This window comes from Talpa europaea, assembly GCF_964194135.1.
Source record: "Talpa europaea genome assembly, chromosome: 16".
NCBI lineage: Eukaryota > Metazoa > Chordata > Mammalia > Eulipotyphla > Talpidae > Talpa > Talpa europaea.
In genome coordinates, this window is record NC_140084.1 from 2,174,764 (window position 1) to 2,194,276 (window position 19,513).

The 19,513-nt window shown below is 56.8% G+C and overlaps 1 protein-coding gene across 1 annotated transcript in view; it reads left to right on the forward strand.

Moving 5' to 3' along the window:
• Positions 1-19,058, forward strand: part of NKD1 (NKD inhibitor of WNT signaling pathway 1) — a gene marked incomplete at its 5' end in the record, with an annotated part of 69,762 nt that extends 50,704 nt beyond the window's left edge. Inside the window, 6 exons of the mRNA XM_084257187.1 lie at positions 9,376-9,482; positions 12,333-12,428; positions 15,448-15,595; positions 16,067-16,151; positions 17,415-17,542; positions 18,282-19,058. Coding sequence (XP_084113313.1) covers positions 9,376-9,482; positions 12,333-12,428; positions 15,448-15,595; positions 16,067-16,151; positions 17,415-17,542; positions 18,282-18,868 — 1,151 coding nt within the window. The 3' untranslated portion in view covers positions 18,869-19,058. The remainder of the gene's footprint in view (positions 1-9,375; positions 9,483-12,332; positions 12,429-15,447; positions 15,596-16,066; positions 16,152-17,414; positions 17,543-18,281) is intronic.
• Between the last annotated feature and the right edge of the window lie 455 nt (positions 19,059-19,513).

A 19,513-nucleotide genomic window follows, 5' to 3' on the forward strand; every position in this document is an offset into this window, starting at 1 on the left:
CCACCGGGTCCTGTGTCTGTCCCTGCCTGCCCCTTGGCTCACTCCTGCCCCTCACCTGCTGGCCTCTGGCTCGCAGCCTCCCCAGGGCCTACTTCATGTCTTCTGACCTCTTTGCCGGGGGGTGAAAGCGGGCAGAGAGCAACCCCCTTGGCAACTTCTGTAGAGAGCAGACTCCACAGCACCCCATCTGCTTGCTGGTCCTGACCCCATAAAGAGACCCCAATGCCACTAAAGTCAGGTATCCTCCCACCCCTGGCCCTGGCCTGGCTGTGGTTGGACTGAGACCGCGAACAGCCTGACTGTGATCCGGGGCCTCTCCGAATCTGCCGTCCTAACTTGCCTCCTGCCTCAGTGTCCGCAGGAGACCCCTTCCTTTTCTCATTCTGCCTTTCTGGGAATTTGCATCAGACCCCGGTTCCAGCCTGGCTAGAATTCACGTTGTGACATTGTGCGAGTCACTTAACTTCTCTGTGCTTCAGTTGCCTTGTCGGAGACAGTGACAGCACCTCCTCACGGCTCCCGTGAAGACAGTCACTGACACAAGCCAGAGAGCATCTCGGCACAGCCCAGTGCCCAGTGGTCGGAATTACCACGGTTCTCATTGTTCGTGGGTCCATCTTTTTGAAGAGGGTTCAGCCGGTGTGTATAATCATTTACTAGTCCAGATCAAAGAAGACCAATTTCAAAGCTTCTCTAATCCTATTAGAATCTCGACTCCCAGTACCTGGAGTAGGGTCTGGCATGCCGTAAATGCTCAATAAAGACTCACGAGAAGAATGAAGTCACTAAAGTCAGGGGCCTCCTCCTGGGCCAACCGTGAACATCCGGCATGCCCTTTTGGGGTCCAGGCCACTCTATCCAGGCTCCCCATTGTGAGATATCAACCATTCACAGGGCCTTGGATCCCTCGAAAGGCTGTTAGTCTCCTCCATTTGTGACTGGAAAGCTGAGGTCCAGAGAGGGAGTGTGACCTGTCTAAGGTCACACGACAGACGAGAACAGAACCCAGACTTCCAGCTCCTCCTCATCCCGTGTTTACTGGACACCTGCTGTACGTGTGGGGCCCTAGGTTCTTAGCTGCAAACAAGGTTGGCCGGCCCTGCCATGAGGGCTTTTGTGTGAGGGGAGCAGAAAGTAGATAAATGAGCCAAAGAGTGAGCAGGTGAGCTGGTACTAGGCAGAGGTAAAGCCCAGCAAAGGGTAGAGTGTGCCAGGGCCTCTCCGAGCAGGTGACATTCCCGTGAGATGCAGATGGCCAGGAAGGGCCAACCATGGAGGGCAGCCAGGAGGAGGGAGCAGAAGCCCCGGATGGAAGGAACCGGGGGCTGAGGTAGACAGAAAGGAGGCCCGTGTGGCAGGAGGGGACATGGGGAACAAGGGTGGGGCCTTTGGCTAGGGTCAAGCCACACGCACGAATTTCATGCTGCTTTTGAAGAGAAACAGTTGGAAAATTTGGGGGAGATCAGTGCCAGATTCTGACTTCCATTTTAACAAGATGGTTGTGGCTTCTGGAAAGGGTGGGTCACGCGGAGTGGAGATGGAGGCAAGGAAATGGAAGGTGATTGAAGAGTGCAGGCTGGACGCGATGGCGTTGGTCTTGTGTGGGGCTGGGCACCGGGAGACGTGGGCAGGCTGGGTGGGGTGAGGAGGTTGGACGAGGGAAAGAAAGGGACCCCAATGGTCCCTAGACTAAAGGGACTAAGGAAGTGATGTCGCTTCTGAGGTGGACGCTTGGCAGGTGGCAAGCAGGGGTTTGGATTTGGGGCGGGCTGGGTTTGAGATGTCTCTCTGACATCCAAGTGGAGATATGGAGCAGGCAGCTGGACGCTGAGGCTGGAGTCCAGGGAGCAGAGAAAGAGAGAGCGGGAGAGGACGTCTCTTCAGGAGGCACACACTGCAGGTCAATCGGTGGGGCTGGCCGGCGGTTCCCTGAAGTCTGAGAGGGAGAAGAGTTCACTGCAGAGCCACAGGGACCCCCAGGCTCGGGGGCAGGCGGGCTCCACCCCGCTGGCTTCCGTGCCTCAGTTCAGACCCCGTCCTGCCGGGGAGCGGCAGTCCCCAGCAGCCCGGGTTTCGGCGGCGACAGCAGTTTCTCTCAAGTCTGTTCTTCATAAAAGCTCAGCTTGAACAGTGGAAATTCTGACTTGTGTCAGATACCGAGGAGGCTTTCATAGTTTCAAGTAGCTCAGGGTTAGGTTTTAAAGTTGGATTTCATCACATGTTTCAACTTGGGCGGGGTGGGGGGAGAGTAGGGACGGGGTATTTTTAGCCCAAAGAAGCTTTTCCCCCCCTCACCTCTCCCTCTCCCAGTGTCCCCCTCCTGCCCCGAACAGATGTTCCATCTCCATCTTGTTCAAACCTCAAAGCCCCGGCCATCAACCTTATGCTCTGATGAGAAAAAAGGCCAGAATGCTATTTGTTGGACAGGTTTTTTTTTTCTTTCCTCTTTTGCCTCAGTCACAACTGGTCCTTAAAATCTACTGACAGTAAAATGCAGCCTGGGGAGAAAAAGACCTCGGGTGGCATTTCTGGTCTCAAGAAAGAATAGATACCCGCCGGCGGGAGCTGCCGGAGCCACCCGAGTCCCGAGTGCTAAATTATTGTGTCAGTGGTGGTGCTTGTTTTCCCCCGAAAAGTAGGAGCTTAAAGTGATGGATAATTAAGTCAGGATTATCCGGGTTCTTTTGGATGCTCCACTCCAACTGACTGAAGCCTTGGGCTCATGAAATTGAAAAAGTTTATCGGGGAGATCTTGCCGGGGCCCAGCGAGCTCTAGGAGATCAGACATGTCATCGGCCTCTCTCCCGCCCCCTCCCTGCCTCTCTGTCTTCTCACCCTCTGGCCCTGTTAGCCTTTTTCCCTGAGGTGGCAGAGACTGGTGCCCAGCTCTGGCTGCTCACAGCCTGTGAACTCAGCCGTTGACGATGGGTCAGAATAGTCCCTGCAAAAACTTGATTCTCGCTTTACTAGCCAAGGTGGGTCTAAGCTTTGTGGGACCCAAAGTTCATCCACTTTGAGTGGGCCTTGTTTAAGGAAAAGAATGCGCAATTCTTTTCTGCCACGAATTTTGTGTGTGTGTGTGTGTATGTGTGTGTATATATATATAATCTTGTTAAACCTAAATAAATATATCCCCAATTCAACCTCCCCTTCGCTAAATTCCAGAGATGCCTGTGTTCGCTCCAGCGCCATGTGACACGAGAGGCTGTAGGGAAGTCAGAATGGAAAGAAACAGCGGTCTTAACTGATTGAGGATAAAATTCCTAATTTTGAAAATGTTACAAAAACACACGGTTATGTGAGCATGTTGCTAGGGCCCTCTTCAACTTGGAAAGGGCCTGTGCAGCGAGCAGGCCCAGAACTTAGCTTCCTGCGCCCAGATGAACTCTCCTTGGGCGCTGACCTAGAACTAGCCACAGGGGCATGGGGTGAAATACGCTGAGGCGGGTCCACGTGCCGGGTGCTTCCCTGGGGCTGGCGTGGGATCCGCTTTTCGTGAACTGCTCGGGTTGAGATGGGCAGCCTGGCCCGCAGAGGACACTCGGAGGCTATTATCAGACGGGGAATGGTTGCTGGACAGGCAGGGACAGGTGTTGACTCTCATGGAGAGACCAGTGGCCTGGAAGCCAGGGACCTGGGATTTTAGTACTTCTGTCTCTCCTTCTTCCACGTTCAGTTCCGGGCTCTGCTCTTAACCGCCGTCTTATTTGACGATGGCGGTGATGCACCTGTATTCGGTGAGACGTGGCTGCTGTGGGATGCCAGACGGCGAGTCAGCAGCGATAATATGGCGTGATACATGCCCGCTGAGCTGGGAACTGACCCTGCCCTGAGGACGTGAGGGCACGCCGCCCAGGGGTAGGGAGGCTTAGCCTGGAGATCCAGCAGATGAGCAGGAGTTGGGGAGACAGAGGGTGTTCCTGGCAGAGATGATGGCCAGAGAGCCCTGCGGGGTCAGACAACGGAAGCAGCTCCGAGGAGAGACGGGAAGCAGAGGCTGCAGCAGGCAGAGCCTATTAAGCAGGGAATGGCTTGATCAGATTTGCTTTCTCAGCTTACCTTCATGCCAACAGCAACACACCCTGACGCACCCTGCATGGTGGTATTAAGAGGGTTTATGAAATAACGTGGGTACCCACTAACTTCAGCAGCATCCCAACTGCTGAATGCATTGACAGATTTACGTATCTGGAGGACCCTTGCTCCCTATGGAGCGCCTCCTGCAGATAATGCAAGAAACCATTTGGCCTGGAATGCACATATGATATCTTTCTCTTTTTACTGGCAGCAGATCTGCCCGCCTAATTATATTTGGCATCGGCTAATATTAAAATTCATCTGCATTCCCTCTAACAGCTGCTGTCAGAGGGCTGGGGAGTCAGAAACACCCTGGCAAGCCACCCTGAGACTAAAATATTTGCGGCAGATAATCTGGAGGTGGATCGTTGAGAAAGGACTAGGGCGAGTGTCCAGATACCAGCAAGGAAGCTCTGGCTCATGGTAAATCTCACATTGTATCAAGGAGAACGTGCCAGGTAACCGGGTGGAGAAAGGCACTCACCTCGAATTTGAGTCAGTGATTTCTGATGTTTGGTGGTGCTGGTCTAGTCATAGCTGCCTTTCAAATTTGTCTCTTCTTCCACAGTTTAATACCATCTAAGCTTGGAATTTTAGCCTAAGTTTGGGGCTCCGGATAGACCCACCCCTTTTCTAGCACCCCCCTTCCCCATGCCAGTACCCAGTCTCATTCAAGCCAGTGCTGATGGTGAGTTTGTTGTGTAGCCAGTGGGGCCTGGTGTGTTCGGCCCCCGGGGTGCCAGGCCTGCTGTGTGCATGTGTCTGCTGCGGGCTGACCAGGCCCATAGCGCCAGGACCCAGCCCTTGAGGAACTTGCATTCTGGCTGCACCAACACGGCTGGCTCCCGTGAAGCTGTCAGAAGGCCCAGCTAGAACTGTGCACAATAGAGTGTCGGATGGAATGGGGCTACACCATGCACCACTGGCCGCAGTGCATTTATGCAAATGAGCAGGGGCCCCTCCTCAAGACACCCCTCTGCCAGCCATCCGAAAATATGATAAACGGTGCACACATGTGTGATGTCCCATGTGTGAACAGCGTCTCCTGGAGTTGCACAGTGTACACCCTGCTTCAGAGGGCCCGCCTCCCAGTAACCCCAAGTGACCCCAGGCCCAGGGAGGAAGCTGAGGTGCCTGTCCTGCGGGGCTGCTCAGGAGGGTGTGGCTGCTGCAGAGGATGATCTGGCCTCCTCGGACTGGGTGGGCTGTGCCATTCTGCTCCCTGGACACAGCTACTCGCCAGGGTAAACAGTCCTGGCTCTCCCCGCACGTGAGCACTGAGCCTCCTGGTGCGCCCATGGGTGGGGCCATGGCAGTCTAGACCCATGATCAAAGTAGCCACCATTCAGGTATTTCCTCACCTCCCCGGTGCTCCTCAGCTCTCTCTTCTTTCTCGCTCTCCCCTCCCCTCTTTAAACTGGGGGAGGGGAGAAGGAAGAGGCTGTCTTTGATCTCAGTGGAGGAAAAAAGTCTGTTCTGTTCAGGCTTTTGGCTAACACAACAAACAGTGTTTAAAATTTAACTTTGCTTAATTAATTAGTAATTCTGTTTAATGCTGTCTGATCTCCCTCCAAAAGGTATTTTGAAGCTTGAGAAGGGAACATCAAAGGGAGCCGGGTGAAGATGGTCAAGTAATGCATTTAATCTGGCAGTTGCTGGGGGTGGAGAGATGCCAGGTTGGGAACTAATGTGGGAGGGAGCCACCATCTGGTAAACAGTGCCAGACGGCTCCTTGGCTCTCCGTGGCCATTGCTGTGGCTCAAGGAGGCACAGGAACAGCTCCCGGGAGTGCCTCGCATTGCCCTCTGCACAGGCTGGGGGTTGGTTTTAAGAAAGCAGAGTTGACTCTTTCTTCCATGACTGCTGGGTATAGTTGGGCAGGTTGTATCCTGCACAAGGGCTTCCAGGCAAGTAAGCGAGCAGCCGGCGAGGTCAAGCCCACTCCGTGCTCATTGTGCACGTACCCTCTTGGGGTGGAGGTCTGCATTTGGGTGGAGGTCTGCATTTGAGGTGGGAGTCTGCATTTGGGTGGAGGTCTGCATTTGGGGTGGAGGTCTGCATGTCCCTACGCGCATCACAGGCTTTTTAGTCAGGGGCCAGGAGAGCACGTCTTTCAGGCTTTGTGAGCGAACAGCCTCCTGGTTGCTATGCTGTTGCCCAGCGTGTGTAAGCGTGACTGTGGCCCCATAAAACTTTATTTACAAAAGCAGTCTGTGGGCTGGGTTTGCCTCACGATGGGATGTGATTTGCCAATCGCTGCTCCAGGTCGCCAAAGGAAATTCATGGGCACGTGACAGGCTCTGCTCTCCTCCTTACTCTGTCCTGCCCCTTCCTTTTCCTCCTGCCTTTCCCCCTTTTCTTCTTCCAAATCAGCAGTATCTCCTGTTACCATTGTGACTTGCAACTGAAGTGTGATCAGTCTCCCTGAAATTATGACCCTCAAAGACTATCTCTGGGGGAAAAACTCTCTGGTCTGAAGTAGAAGTAAAAACACAGAGAATGGAGCCCGCTTCTGGGTCCAAGTCCATCTCCCCAAAAAGGTGCTTCTCTTCAGTGCTTGGCTGGACCTGGGCGGCTGCAGCAGGCACCCTCACTGTCCCCCCTCCTGCCTGCGCACCCCCGTGGGTGAAAAGGCGTGGAGTTTGCACAGGGGGAGAGGCTTCATATTTGGAGGTAGCAGCAACCTGTGCCCCTGGCTGTGGGGTCTGCCTGGCTTCACATTGGACCAGGGGCAGGACCTCTGAGAGGGTGAAAGGTCATCTTTGGTGGAGTGGAGGGGAATTGTCCTCATTCCTGGCCCCAGGTTCCCAGCCAGGGGGGCTCCCAGCTCTGCCACTTACCTGTGCCCAGGCTCATGCTGGGAAGGGATCACCTGGTGGGTGTTGGGGCGGTTTCTGAGCTGGGATAGGATAGGGACCTGCTGATGAAGAGAAGAAAATGCAGGACTTCTGAAGAGGGGAAGGGGCTGGAAGGGATGTTTTCCATCCCCCTGAGAGAAGAGAGAGGATGGGCAGACCCAAGGGTGCAGGGGCTGTTTGCATGCATGTGTGTTGGGGGTGGGGGGGTGCTCCAAAGAGGGAGAAAGCAGGGACAGAGGTTTCTTTTCTTTGGGTTTTATCAAGTGGAACTTGAAAGGCAACATTGAACCTGAAGGTGGTTTTCTGATAACTTCCCTTTGAACTTGAAGTTTGGTTTCGATAAGCCTGGCCGGCTTACATCTCCAGCCAGGACCTCTGCGGAGGGAGGCAGCAGCTTTGAAGATGGAGCTGGCCTTTGTTTTTCTTTCTTCTTTTTCTTCTTTTTTCCCTCCTCGGGGAAGTGGTGGGGGGTGATTCGAGGATGATGCAAGCCATGAAATCACTCTGGTTTCTCTAGTAGGGCACTTTTGGAGTGAAAGGAATCATTTGGGTCTGGGTTACCAGCAGGGTAACCTACAACCAACAAATGCACTAGCATTAATTGAGCACTTACTGCATTCAGGCTGCTGCACTAAGTAGGCACACTGTACAGACTTGGTGACCAAGATGCAGAGAAGTCTGGCACCTTGCCCATGGCTGCCCAGGCCTCTTGGTGGCAGAAGCAGGAGATGAGCCGGGATATAGGCCCAAATATGCCCTCTCAACCTCGACACCCCACAGAGTTCAGTTGCCGCCATGGAGATGCTGGTTCTTGAGCAGAGGCCTCACGTGGTGCTGGGAGTGAGGAGCAACCTGGCTCCTGAGCCTTCAGTTAAGCCTCTAGACATGTTGCCTCATTTGTTGCCTCTTAAGTGGAGGGGGTGGTGGCACACATTGCCCTTGGCCTGGTGGAAGTGGCTGTGCATCATCCACCCGGCCCCATGACGGTGACAGCTCTGGCCCAGAAGGACACCAGCAGATTTATGATGGAGGCATCAGGCTGACTCAGGTTGTATGCTTGGCTAATCACCCACCTGAGTTCCCTGCGCCTGGGGATCAGGGCTTGGGGATCAGAGCTCAGGGCTCGGGGCTCTGGTCACACCCAAGAATACCTCCTGGCCACTGAGGTGTTTGCTTCAGAGGAGCAGGGAGTGCAGGACTCAGCTATATCCACTGTATCAGCAGCAGTCCGCATCAGTGACTGCTTCCCCTTCCATGACCCTCTAGCAGGGAGGATGCCAGGGGGCTCCGAGGAGCCAGACCATCTTTTAGGTCTGTCCTCATTGGCCTCATCCTGTCAAACCACTAGGGAGGATCTGCGGTCAGCAGGGCCTCTAGCTGGAGCCCTTGCCAGTTCTGGGGAATTGTTGCCTCGTTGTAGAGACCATGGGGCTTGGAGGCTCCCTGAATACTCAGGACATCATTTCCCCCTAACAGGGTGAGGAGAAGGAGGAGGGCAGTGGAAAGGAGCTGGGCTAATCAGCTGCCTTCCCGTCCCACCCTGTCTGGCCTGATGGCCCGGCTCATCCTTATCTCAAGTTCCTCTCCTCCCTGTCCTGCCCCACCCGGCTGCTGCACGTGATAAAGGGCCTCTGGGTCTGCCTGACTCCAAAACCTCAGTTCTCAGAAAACTTAGCTACCGACTGTCCCAGTTCCCCAAAGGAAGTGGGGCTGCATCCCACACTCCTGCCACTCACGCCCTGGACTCTGTAGCTGGGCCCTGGCTCTTAACCCTTTACAGATTTCTGGGGGGCTACAGTCACCCCATTTTACGGTTGGGGGAGCTGCTGCACTCAGCGTAGGGTCAGGACCCAGAAAGACGACGGAGAGAGCCGATGGACAGTGCGTGTTCGGTCAGCCCTGCCTTGGGCCTGCCTGGCGCTGTGAGGTCACTGCATCATCTTCATGCACAGATGGGTGCCCACGGATGCTCTAGCTAACGGTGGGGCCGCTAACAGTGAAGTGGGAGGGCAGAGCCCAGTCCCCCCTGGGAGTCTCTGCCGTACCTCCCCAGCAGCCACTCTGGGGGCCCGGTTGGAAAAGCTGTGTGGATAGGCGTGGTGGAGCAACAGGGGTGGGAGATGCAGAACCCCGACTTAGTTTCCTGGCCGGTGGCCTTGTTTCCCCAGGGCCCTGCCTTCCAAAGACTGTCCACTCACGGTGAAGGCCACTGCCCAGGAGTCTCAGCTTTTCATGGGGGCCTCGGGGACCGCCTTCAGAGCTGGTAGAGAGCAGAGTAGTTTGACTAGAGTCCTTACTTTCCTGGCCAGCCCTGGCGCCCTGGTGGGGGCATCCTTCACTCAGGCCCCGGGACAAAGCCATGGCCAGTGGTGGGTCCAGCCTGGCATCTGGTCAGGTGCAAGGTCTCGCACTCACGCCTTCTCCCTGGTCTCCCCCACAGTGGCCCTGCCTCCAGAGAAGACCGACGGGCTGGCCAGCGGGGATGAGAAGAGGGTGGAGAAGGCCAGCGAGTCTTGCCCTGGCTCTAAGAAGCAGCTGAAATTTGAAGTAAGTTTCCTCCTCCGGTGCTGGGGCTGGAGGCAAAGGTTTTCTCTTTTCAGTGGTGCTTTTCGCAGAGGGAAGCGAGGCCCACCCGATGTGCAGGCCCTCCCCTCCTGCATGACAGACCCTCTGTAGGGGCTTCCTCCAGCCACATCTGGGGCCGCCCAGCTCAGCACAGGCCCGAGCGTGCTGTGCCCACCCTCTGCCAGGCCCCCTCTCCATGTGGGGTGCAGCCTGGAAGGTGGGGTGGGCGTGAGAGCAGACAGGAAGAGCTGACTCTGTGGTACTGCTGCCGCCTCCCTCGCTGGCTCAGCTTCTTGCTGTTGAAACCGTCCCTTCCAACTCACGAGGCTGTTCTGCGTAGCACGCAGGGGCTCTCAGGTGGGTGGACAACCAGGAGGTGGAGGCCTTGGCCAGGCCCCTGGCTGGGTCTGGGCCTCTGCTTCCCCGTGTGAGGGCCACAGCAGGGAGCTGGCTCTCCGAGCTCGATCTGGCCGCCCTGCGCCCTGGACTGTGTGTTAAGCTCCTTCTGTGCACCAGGCCCTCGGGCCTGCCCTCGTGGGGCTGACAGGCTTTTCTTCACTCTCCTTTCCCCTCCCACCTGCCTTTCCATTTCCCCTCATGAGACTACAGGTGCGTAACTCCAGAGCCAGACGCTGGGGTGCTCGTCAGCACCATCAGCTGATATGTCTGAAGTGCTCAGAGGTGTCACTTCTTCCTTCCAGCCAGTGACAATCGGTGCTCTTGCTTCACAGAGCAGAGTGTGGTGAGGGGGACAGAGCAGGGGCCCTTCCCAGTGACTGCGCCGTCCGTGACTGATGGGCATCTAGGAGCTGGGGAGCGTGGACCACCTGTCAGGCAGAGTAGTTATGGGTGCCTTGGGGGAGGAGCAGTGGCTGCAAGCAGAGTCTGAGCTGAGCCTCTGAGCGCTGAGCACAGGGTAGGCCTCATAGTTGAGAACGGCGGGCACCGGGGATAAGGCAGCTGTCGCAGAGGGAACAGCAGGAGCACAGACCTGGAGACTTCTCGTGCTGGCACATTGCGCGGGCATGACAAGCTGCATTCGTGTAGCCCGCATGGGGGTGGCAGGAGAGAGAGGAAGATACAGCAAAGGGGGTACAGCAGGTCACTTGGGACCCTGCAGGAGCTGAGGGGGACAGGCAGCACCTGGTCTGCTTCTTCCTGGAGCCCACCCGGTCCCAGTGGAACTTTGGGGTTGCCTGGTGAGCTGAGGGCCGAGCCCGAGGCAGAGAGAAGGCTCAGGCGCAGGTATTTTACTTTCCTGGAAGCCTGTGGGGGGGTCTGTTTTTGGAGAGGGGCTGCGGGCTGCCTGCAACCCAGGCGAAGGGCTCACCTGAGAGCCCAGGTTATGGAGGGACCAGAGGAGCCAGGACAGACTCAGTGAGCCGGAAGGAGTTCTTGAGTTTCTGAATCAGACCACGCTGTCTTGGAGCCTAGTGGGGGGCAGGGAGCAGGGAGCGCCGTGTGTTGGTGGGGGCACAGGAGCGGCGTGGGTTGTGCCACATGAAACGGTGCCCGGAGAGTAGAGCTGCACTTGGCAGGTATCAGATGGGCATGTCACAACTGAGGGAAAGCCGGCTTTGAACTCAGCATGGGCCGCCCGAGCACTGCTGGAGGGCTGGGGCTCCGGGCTGTGCCAGCTCCATGCTTGGGGCCACGCTGCAGGCCTTTGGAGGCCGGGGCTGGGGGCTGGGCTTCCTCAGGTGGGGCCTGTGCCTGGCCCAAGGAGAAGCTGGGTGTGGAGCAGGAGGGCCTGGGAGCATCTATTTTCTGTACATAGAATCTTATCATAAAGGCATTTGTGAGACCTGTCCCCGAACGGCCGGCCGCCCTGGGACTCACTGTCTGGTGTTTGCTCCCCTGTGCCCCGCCGCCACGGCTCAGCTCTGAGTGCCTGCCGAGTGTGGGAGGGGTGATGCAGAGTCAGTGTCAGACTGATCATCGCAAGAGACGTTGGCAGCTGCTGCGTGAATCAGGCTCTTACATACTTGTTTTCAGGTCCCCCAAGACCACGCGACCAGGACTTGGGAGGTGATCCCAGGAGCAGGGGAGAGGGAAGCCAGTACTGAGTTAGCGGGCGGGTCACTGCCCGGCGCGGCAGGGCTCAGGGCCCCTGGGGACTCTCCCACAGCTGTCTGGGATGTGCTCAGATTTGTCCCCAAGGGTCAAGGAGGCTGCGTGGGGTATTCTCTGGTGCTGGCCCCTCCTTGTTCAGGTTCCTCTGGGTATTCAGCCTTGCCCTGGGACACTGCCTGGTTCTGGAGGTGGGGGTTTGGAAACTGGCCACCACAGCTACAGGGAAAGGCTGAGGGGTCACAGGGTGGGGCTGCGATGCTCCCAGCAACATTATGAGATAGACACTGTCATTTCCCGCACTTTATATGAGGGGAAACTGAGGCACAGAGAAGCCAAGCCCAGAGTCACGCGGCTGTGGAGCGCCAGCATGCTGCCCCAGGGCTGCCTCCGGAGCTTCAGCTTTTAGTGTCATGCTCTCCTACCCACTAGGGCGGGTCGCAATGTGGGGGTTCTCCTGTGGCTTCCTGTGTCACCATCTCTCTGCCTTCCAGTAGCTTCTAGCCCTTGGTCCAAGTTCCATCCTCCCGAGGCCACAAAGCCTCTGTGAGCCTAGAGAGCCTGGTGCCCCTGTAGGCACCTCTCTGGGACAAACCACCGACTGCCACCTCCCCCGGGCCCCTCATGTCTTGGTAACAACCAAGAGGGGCAGGACATGAGGGGCAGGGCAGGACAGTGGGGCGATGGCAGCCGTGACCTGGGCCCCGGCACCCCACGGTCATGTTGCTGTGCTGGGTGACCGCCGTGTGTGTGTCTGTCCAGGAGCTGCAGTGCGACGTGTCCGTGGAGGAGGACAGCCGGCAGGAGTGGACCTTCACCCTGTATGACTTTGACAACAATGGCAAGGTCACCCGAGAGGTGAGTGCCCTGCCGTGCCACGTCCTGGGACACAGGGTGCTGTCCTGGGCCTCCACTGCAGTCCCTTCCCGTCTCCTTCTGGGGCCACTGCAGTGGCGGGGCCGGGAGCGTGGCTGCTGGGAACTTCAGGCAGGAGTGGGGAGTGGGGAGAGGAGACAGGAAGGAAGGGGCAGCTGGCTCCCTGGGGGAAGGCTGCACAGAGCACCCAGGCCTCCCCACCTCAGCCAGTCTGCCCAGGAGCCGGGGCCAGGTGGGCATCCCAAGCTGTGCCCCCTCCGCCCACACAGCGGGGAGCACCTGAGGGCACTGCCAGCACCTGTTCACGGCCACTTGGGTGGTGACTGGATTGGTCAGGGGGCTGGTGGCAGCTCCAGTCTCGACACCGAGGACCCTGCCAGCTGCCTTCAGCATTCATTTCTGGTCAGAAGGTACAGAGGAGCCTCACGTGCTGACCGCGGGAGGTTTGTCCCCATTTCAGAGGAGGAGGCTTGGAGGAGCTGTGGGGGACACTGTTTTCGGAGTCTGCACTCTGCCCTCCTTTCCCCTTGGCAGCAAGAGCACGAGCAAGAAGAGGCTGTCCAGGAGGACGCCCCAAGAAATTGTTCACCAGATCATGTCTTCTTGCTACCGGGAGCGAGGAGATTGGCTTCCTCTCCAGGAAGGACCAGCCTGGTGTCTCCCCTGGCCTATTTTTAGCCCAAAGCCACTCCTCAAATCTGGCTATAAATACTTTTCCCCTTCGCATCTCTGGCCATCAGCATGCAGAACCCTCCATCTCTGCAGGCACAGCCTGGGCCTGGCATCTGGGCTGACTTCGCAAGTCAGAAGAAAGTGCCTGTCCATCCTTGTCACCTGTGCAGTAAATCCCCCAGCCCCTCTCCCGTGAGTGGGCCGAGCCATCGGCAGAGCTGACCTTGCAGCGGGATCGCCAAAGCGCGCTTGTGCCTCCACCCTGCGCAGGCCGGAGCTGCTGAGTTCGCACACCAGGGCTCCAGGCCTGGCCTGTGCGCTTGGAGGGTGACGTTGGTGGACTTTAGCCACCTCAGCTTTAAAATGGAGACAATCTGCCCCCTTCGTGGGCTTTCTGAGGTGGCGAGAGAGTGTGGGCAAGCGTGGCTGTGCGGAGACTCTGGGGAGGAGAGAGGGAAGGCAAGTCCTCTGCGAGCTGGGGCCACCAGGAGAGCCAGCGAGAGACGGGCTGGCACCTGGGTCAGAAACCAGTGGCCCCACAATCCCAGTCTAGCCCCCCATAGCCTGGACCAACTCCCCAGAGGATTTGGTTAAAAATGAAAAGAGCACAGGCAACAAAAGTAAAAATAGGTAAACTGGACGTCACAGTTGATGTCATCAAAGGGGTGCGCTCAACAGTGAAAGTGAAGTGAAGAAAACATTTGCACATCGCATATCTGATGGGGGTTAATGCCCGCAGTGTATAAAGAGCTCCCGCCACTCACCAATAATAAAACAATGCAAGGGGCGTAAGAAGACATCTTTCCAAAGAAGACAGACAAACAGCCAATGAGCACGTGAAAACATGTTGACTATCGCTGGAGAAATGTAAATCCAAGCACAGTGAGAATCCACTTCACACCCACTAAGGTGGGGATGTGAAATGGTGCAGCTGCTGTGGAACACAGTATGGTGGCTCCTCAGGAAAGTGTGTGTAGAATTATTCTACCCTAGAACAATCTAGAAATTCCACTTCTGGGTATGCAACCAACAGACCTGAAAGCTGGGTCTTGAAGAAATACTTGTATGCCTGTGTTCGTCACAGCATTTTCACAATGGCCAAAAGGTGGAAGCAGCCTGAGTGTCCATCAACACACGAATGGATGAACTGTGGTATATAACTACATGGAATACTACTCAGCCTTGAAAAGGAAGGAAATTCTGATACTTGCTACAACATGCATTGGTCTTAAAGATATTGTACTAAGTGAAACAAGCCAGTCACAAAGAGATGTATAACATACGGCTGCACTTACAGAGGCACCTGGCATACTCAAATTCACAGGGACAGAGAGATGGTGGGTGGTTGCCAGGTTTGGCAGGGAAAGAAGATGTGTAGTTGAAACAAGTGAAATAAGTTGCCATTGTGTAAGATTCTGAAAATTTAACAGGACATTCTGGATTTCTGGCTTCTCTGAGGTCACACAGATTATGTTGTCACTGGCTGGTCAGCTGAGCAGATGCTGCTCCCGCCTAAGGGTGCGATCAGAGCTTCTGGCCACCCAGCCACCCTCTGCCTGGCTGTGGCAGTCCTTGGTGTGGCAGCTGCCTAAGAGCTTAGGGCTGGGAGTAAGGGGTTCCGCGGGGCAGGCAATTGACTGTCCATGGACCTGGCCTTCCGAGAACAAACACCTTTTCCAGAGGTTTCCAACATCATTTAAAGATAAAGCCTCCCCGCCCTCAATAAATGACCTTAGAAGAGTCCCAAAACATAGGGGGACCGAGGGAGGAGCCCTGGTCTACCCCTCCACACCCCAGTCACAAGTCTTTGAGCTAGCTCATGGCGCGTGAGTTGCAAAGGAGATGAGATTTGGCCAACTTCTCACAGAATAGTTTGTCTTTAGGGCCACGTCTACCCTTATGTTTTCATTCAGAACTTGGTTCCTCAGGCCTGGGGCGATGCTGGCCAAGCCCCACTTCCAGTTCTCCCAGCCCACCTCTGTGACCACCTGTTGCTACCTGGTGGTCAGCACGCGCCAGAAGAGCCTTCTCAGTGGCTGGGAGCTGCCTCAGCTCTGCAGGAGAGCTTGGAAGTGCAGTGGAGACACAGCGTCCCGGGCTGCCCTCTGCACCAGCGCGGGATGGGTTTCCACAGGCGGCTCCACAGTCGTGCAAGGGCCCCACATTGTGAGCCCAGTCGCCCACTCCATACCTACTCGCCCCCTCATTGACTCTCCTGCTCCCCCACTCCGGCTTCCTGGGCGCCCCCCTTCTCTGAACCAGGGCCGAATCGGCACCTCGGGTTCTACCAGGTTCGAAGGTGCCTGTGGTCTCTGCTTCTCCCCACCAGGACATCACCAGCCTGCTGCACACCATCTACGAGGTGGTTGACTCCTCGGTCAACCACTCCCCCACGTCAAGCAAAACTCTGCGGGTGAAGCTCACCGTGGCCCCTGATGGCAGCCAGAGCAAGAAGAGCATCCTTCTTAATCACCCTGGTGAGGGGCTGGAGGCCACCTGGCTCTTGGGAAGGACCAAATCCCCACTGGGGAGCAGAGGAAGGGTGTCCCGGGGTGGAGGCGTTGGGCAGATCCTTAAAGGAATAAGATTTGGAAAGGAAAACGAGGGAAGGGATTCCAGATGGAGGCCCTAGCGTAAGCAAAGTGTTGGAGGTGGGCGTGGGGTGGCGAGCAGCCAGAACCAAGGCCTGTTGTGATGGGGGTGGTGAGCAGAGCCTTGAGGGACAGGTGAGGAGTCTGTGAGGCTGGGGGAGGAGGTGACAGGACAAGCGGCTTCTTAACTCCTCTAGTCCTGGCTCAGAGAGCCCTTCCCGCAGAGCTGTGGTGAGGCTGCCGTGGGCCAGTTTGGAAGGGCCGCATGCCAGGCACTGGGAATGCCTGGGCGGGGCTGGGAGGCTGGCGAGCTCAGAGGCAGGCTGCTCACCTCACTGTTTCTTGGGTGGGACTCAGACCTGCAGAACACAAGGCCCAGAGCAGAAACCAGACCCACAGAGGAGCTGCGAAGCTGGGAGAAGAAGCAGCGAGCCCCCCTCAGGTATAATGGACATGGGTGGAGAGGGCAGCCCCGTGTGCCTGAGCACATATTGAGCGCCGACTGTGTACCTGCATCTGAGGGATTCTGAGCAGGAGGCTCCAGTCTTTGCCCTCCTAGAGGCAGTGATTTCAGAAGATAAGCTCACAAATCATGATTAAAAAAGAACTAGAAAAAAAAAAATACTCAAGCTGACTATAGGTCTGCATTGCTTTACCTAAAATGCTTTGGGCTCGATGTGTTCTGGAACCCAGCGTGGTTGGGTTCTAGCAGGTGCTGCTGGTATGTTGCTCATGTATCTATTTGGGGCCTGGCAGCACCTTGGGATTTAGCACCTGCTGATTGTGTAGGGAGACATATGAATATCCATACCAGGTGAGGTAGATGCCACAGCTACCTGGACCTCTGATCAGGGCAGGCTTGTTTCCGGGCCGTTTGGGTTTCAGACCTGGGTAAGGGGTTAGAGAGCACCTGTTACCTTCATCTGTTCTTTCTTCAACGGTAAGGAAGGGAAGGAGGGGACAGAGACAGTACCAAGAAGGGCCGTGAGTAAGCAGTGATGTAAGGTAGCGATAATATGGGGGCCTGAGGCTATTAGGAACATGGAACGGAGTTGACTGGAGTTTGAAAAGTGGTGGTTCATAGGGGGAGGAGACGGTGGTCCCAGCAGGGGAGGCGGCATGGTGTGGGGAAAGGGCTAAGGACCAGAGGTTTTCATGCTGGCGGCAGATGGAGGGGGCTGTGCTGGGGTACGTGGGGAGGAAGTAGGTTGAGGGGCATCCAGATCATGGAGGGCCTTGAAGGGGAGAGGCAGGGAGCCCAGAATCCTGCACTGGCCACGCCTCTTCCACCCCGACCCCATCCACATGCGCTAGGAGGGCCATTCCGGACTTTGGGCCACTTGTGAAGTCTGCCAGCCTCGAGTGCAATAGCTCGGAGGCTTCTGCTCCCGTAACTCCTGGGAAACCAGGGCAGGTGTTAGGCCACCTGCCTGCGATGAATTCACAGGGCTTGGGGCTTTGGGGTATCATTAAGTGTTTGACCGGTAACCCCTCCCTTTTGCTATGGGCCTGTTCAAAGCAAAGTCCCTATCGAGTCTTTCCAGAAGGCCCAGGGAAGCCGGCAGGGTCTGTCTCTCCATGGGCAGGGCGGGAGATGGAGGCACAGACTGCCAAGATGACCTCTCCGTGATGTCTCTGCTGCCCGTGGGGCTGCCCCACGTGCCCCCAGGCTGTGCCCACTGGCTCACTCACCGGCCTGCCACAGGTTCCAGGGTGACAGCCGTCTGGAGCAGTCCGGCTGCTACCACCATTGCGTGGACGAGAACATCGAGAGGAGAAACCACTACTTAGATCTCGCCGGGATAGAGAACTACACGTCCCAGTTTGGGCCTGGTAAGGGGGCTCCTGCACCTGCCAGGTGGGGCGAAGGGAGGGCGAGAGTGGGCAGTGGTCACCGGTGGGTGGACAGGGGTGGCTGCTGTTCCGCCTGGGCTGGGGGCGGGCATAGCTTTTATGGGACTGGTAAAGAGTCTTCTTGATGATGTTAAACTTAAGCATTTTAAAATTGAGGTAACACATGCACAAAGGTGAACAAAATCAAATAACATGTGAGGACCTACAATACAACAACAGTGACAGGTCACACCCACCCCAGCCCGCCCCGTCCAGCCCTCCCTGCCCTGTTCCCCTCTCAGTGAAGCAAACCACGCCGTCTGGTTCTGCTCTTGGCTTCCTAGCTCTTGCTAAGATACAGGCAGACAAAGCTCACGTAAGCTCACTTCCCCGACCTCCTTTCACCCTCCCTCATCCTATGCTTCATTCCTCTGTGGGTTCGCTCTAGAAGTTAGGGGTGTGCCTGTGGACACTCCGGTGCCCTCAGTTGTCAGTGTCCCTGCCTGTGCTGGGGAGCTCTTAGGGGAGAACTATTTTTAAAGCCTAACAGCCTTCCCCATGAGCAGATGGGGAAGAAATCTCCAGTGAGATCTCCCGCAAGACAGCGAGGACTGGTGGGGGGCGGAAGGGGACCTCTGACAAAGAAGGTCTTTATCAGAGAACTGGGACTGGGGTGATTTCGGGGACACAGTGCCGCACACAGGAGGTGCTCATGCAATATCCGTTGCGTTGGTTCTAGGCTCCCCGTCAGCGGCCCAGAAGTCAGAACTGCACCCCCGCACCTCCAACCCCACTCGGTCTCGCTCCCACGAGCCAGAAGCTGTGCACGTCCCACACCGAAAGCCCCAAGGCGTGGACCCCGGCTCCTTCCACTTCCTTGACACCCCATTCTCCAAGGTCTCCGAGGTCCAGCAGCGGCTGCGGGGCACCCAGGACGGGAGCAAGCACTTTGTGAGGTCCCCCAAGGCCCAGGGCAAGGGCGCGGGTGTGGGCCACGCGGCCCGAGGGGCAAGAAGCAAACCCCCTCTGGGACCCGCCATCCCGGCGGTGTCCCCTTCCGCCCACCTGGCCGCCAGCCCAGTCCTCCTCCCCACGCTGGCACCCCTCGGGCACAAGAAGCACAAGCACCGCACCAAGGAGAGCCAGCCGGGGTGCCGGGGCCTGCAGGCGCCGCTGGCCGTGGGCGCCGTCGCGGGGCGGGACCAGGTGCGGGAGCTGCCCGCCGTGGTGGTGTACGAGAGCGCGGCCGGCCAGGCTGTCCAGAGACACGAGCACCACCACCACCACGAGCACCACCACCACTACCACCACTTCTACCAGACATAGAGCCCCCGAGCCCGCCCGCCATATGAAGGACCCCCGCCCCCAGACCCCCGAGGCATTATTATTCTATTAATTATTGTTATTATGGCGATTATTGTTATTAATAATTATTGTTACTCCACTAATATTCAGCTAGCCTCCAGGTAGGAGATATATGGAAACACAGAACTAAACTCTTATTTATATGTTGTGGGGACTGCATAACTCACCCGAGAACGGACTCTGGGTTTGGATGTGGCCTGTAGATGGCAGGAGCCCCCTGGGGTTCAGAGCTGCCGTCTCCAGGCAGGGGTCCCACACTCTTCCCAGCCCGGGGCGCCCTGGGCCCGAGCTCTGCCCCACCCCGTCTCTTCCAGGAGAACACCCTTACCTGGCCCGGCTTCCAGAAACCCTCGAAATCTCCGAGAAGATAAACAGCTGCTACCTCTTAGTATTATTCTGATTTTATTTTGCCCTTAACTGACTGTCATGTGCTACAAGGGATTTCAGCAGGCTGCAGGCGCCACCTGGCCGGCTGTTGTGTTTTTATGTCCTGACCTAGAATCCTTAGCTGTCCTTCTGGCCTCATCTTCCACGCCTTTCCAGTGGGCTCTCGCCCATGTCCCAAACCGGTCCCTCCTTTCTGCCATGCACCACGTGAAAACACAC